General features: G+C 41.7%; 1 protein-coding gene across 2 annotated transcripts in view; it reads right to left on the reverse strand.

Moving 5' to 3' along the window:
* LOC140324826 (zinc metalloproteinase-disintegrin-like VLAIP-B) overlaps nt 1-3,117 on the reverse strand; it is a 45,694-nt gene that overhangs the window by 15,706 nt on the left and 26,871 nt on the right. For both annotated transcript variants that reach the window (XM_072402950.1, XM_072402949.1), the window contains 4 exons: nt 2,227-2,404; nt 1,691-1,753; nt 814-885; nt 37-206 (listed from right to left, as the gene is read on the reverse strand). In XM_072402950.1, coding sequence (XP_072259051.1) covers nt 37-206; nt 814-885; nt 1,691-1,753; nt 2,227-2,404 — 483 coding nt within the window. The remainder of the gene's footprint in view (nt 1-36; nt 207-813; nt 886-1,690; nt 1,754-2,226; nt 2,405-3,117) is intronic.

Consider the following 3,117-nt stretch of genomic DNA (forward strand, 5'->3'; position numbering starts at 1 on the left):
GCTCAGTTATGGGGTGCACAGTGGCGGGGTGCTTACGTCAGGAACTGGGCGTTGTCATGGGGGATCCTCTGGAGCAGGTCTTGCTTCCTCCAGGTACAGAAGCGGTCGAGGTTGATGGAGGCCGAGGTGGAGACTTCAAATAAATCTTTCTTATCCCAGAATTCCAATCCAACCAGAGCCACAAATGTTCCGATTTGTTTATAGACCTGGAAGGCAGGAAGGAGGAGATTTGTACAATGCATACAATGTGTGTCCATCCACCAATCCCACACATTCCCATTACAAGGTATCAGTGACCCCGTATAATGGAGGCAGAGGTGCCACCGATCTGAGGCTGCTGTGAGCTGCACTGCTTCTACACAGTAAATATAAAGGCTTCGTATTGTGCCCCCTGCTGGTTACATTTATGTCACACAAGTTGTCACCAGAACAGGAAATGAAGGTAAATCCTAACAATGCAGACAAAAGCCCCAAAAAACTTCAAATTTTTACCAATTAAAACAGAACTAACTGTGTGGTTTTGATTGGAGTTGTGCTTTAACCTTTTCATTATTGTGGCCCATAGGCACACAAAGCCTTCTGCTAGGAATGCTGCTGTCATTGGAGCTCTATTACAATGCTGGGACCCCAAAGAATATGTAACAAGAGGTGACCACGTGTCAATGTGGGACTCACATCAGGGAACCCCCCCCCCAAATCTGGTCCTGGATATAAATATCATCAAGAAAAGAAACATGCAACAAATATCCGTGCAATAAATCTGTTTGTCCTCATTTTTTCCATCAGAATAGCAGAATATCTACAGTCACTTACCTCATTGACGTAATTTATTATCTCAAAAAATCTTTGTTTGATCACTTCCTTGCTGTTATTGTACTTTTCACACTGAAGGGAAATAAGACAAAAAGTCATCACTCTGCACAGACAGATCATCATTCACCATTTCATTCACTCGGCACTGATCGTTGATCATTGAGTGCCACCTAGTGTCTCTTTATAGGTATTACATACAGGGTAATTACATACTGGCTGCGTTGTATTCTATATGTACTTCTCTAATTTGTTATTAACTAATTACAAAAGAAGATTTTTTCTTGCTTCTGGGTGAAATCTTTGTGCCAATCTATACAATTCTTTATACCTGGGGGATATTTCATGGGACCTGGCGGGGGTGGGACCGCTGACAGTTCTGAGCACAATCCTTCAATAGTTCCACCAGTCATTTTTATCTTTCCATGAACAATCAGATCCGAATCCATTTCACCCCACTGAGCTTTGTTGTGCTGAATGATTGTTCTGAAGATTTACTCCTTTGCTGCTATTGGGTGTCGGTGTGAGGAATTGACAGAACAGTCCTTATAGTGAAGCCCACAGCAGGATGATACATTCCCCCAAAATACTTTCACCACCGACTGTCAAAGCCCAGAATTATGGACAATAAAATAATACTAATGATCCCTCCTAGTGTCCCCAAATCCTCAGCAGAGACAGTGATGCAGCTTTGTATGACCCTGGCCCCAGATTTAGGACTTGTCGGGTCCTCCAGGGACTGAGAGCTGCTTCAGCCATCTCACCTATGAAAGTTCTGTATGTGAATGTGTGAATGTGTGTATGTGAATATGTGTGCCACCAACAACATGAACAGACTTTGTACAGCACTCCAGCTTATGCAGGAGCACATTCTACGTACCATGGTTTTATCTGCCACAAGGTAAACCTGGACATACTTCTGAGAATTCAGGAATTTTTGTTTCTGGAGACAATGAAAAGGAATACAATATCAGTTGAGCAGAATGTCACATAAAGAACAATATGAGCAGGTCCCACAATGTGGTCCTCTGTGACAAAGCAGAAGCCTCTCTGCTGAGAAGAGACAATTCCACAGACTGCTTAGCTGAGCTCCACCTAGAAAAATTTAAACTTTTCTTTCAGAAGACAGCAGTCCACTTTGTTAATTTGTATTAGGTTAGCATTGGGTTTCATTTGCTCCTGAATGTGTAGTTTCATGTTGGCTGCTTTTGTTTTTTGGACCTTCTCTAACCTTTGGGGGGCTCATTGTACCCCTGAACCCCCCCCCCCCATTTCTCCTTCCCAGATGACAGATTGTTGCTGACATTTAATCCCTGCTGTTAACTTTCACAACCCCTCAATTTTCATAGTAGGTGAATGTTACTGGATTTATTCATTCTGAATGGTTATACTGAGCAGGATGAGGAGAATCCTCACCTCAGCATTGTTGCCGGAGCGGGAAGATTTGAAGACTTTTCCCTCTGTCCAGGTGGTATTGGTTACACCGCAGGTTCTGGGAGTTTCTTCCTTGTCCTCATATATGGCGTGTTCTCCCTCATCTGACTCATTCAGAGGTTCAATAATGAATCGCCGGTTACGAGTGTGAATGTAACCTCTGAAATGACAGAAAATGAATCATTATCATGTATCCCCGGCCATAGTGATGTGATATGTCAAATATTAGGTAATAAATTGTTTGCTCCATTTCCCTGTCTGATTTACCTGCAGCAATAAAAGAAATCTGAATATCAGAATATGGACATTGAAGTATTTATGAATTCCAGACAAGCAGTAAATGAGCTCTGTGGGATCTCTCAGTAGCTGCAGGCACTGTGGAGCAATTCATCTGCAAACATCACAACAACAACAGCTCTGAAATCCAATGGCTCCAACATCGATGACTATAAGGAGCCATCATTTCAGGAGGAAGACAATAAACCTCTCACAACTGGAAATGTGTCAGGAAACTCAGGGAAAGTTCACATTAACATGGAGGATAACATACAAACTCCATGCAGAGGGCATCCTGAATGAAATTCAGACCTAGTGATTGCTATATAAATCCTGTTTATTATTAATAATAATAATAATTGCTATACATTCAACCCACTGAGCTGGGTTAGGTAAAGACTCCGCTGATTCTTCTGTAAAAATTGGGGCTGAATTGTTTCCCAGAAGCTGCAGCTACAAAGGTCAGTGATGAATTATTTTAAAGCCAATGTACTGCTAGTTAAGGATAAAAATCAAACTTCCACAATTATAAAGTTACTATTTTATCTATATTTATCTTCCACATGATGATAGCAATCCTGATTCTGCCACCTTCAT

The sequence above is a fragment of the Pyxicephalus adspersus genome, chromosome 2 (assembly GCF_032062135.1).
Source record: "Pyxicephalus adspersus chromosome 2, UCB_Pads_2.0, whole genome shotgun sequence".
NCBI lineage: Eukaryota > Metazoa > Chordata > Amphibia > Anura > Pyxicephalidae > Pyxicephalus > Pyxicephalus adspersus.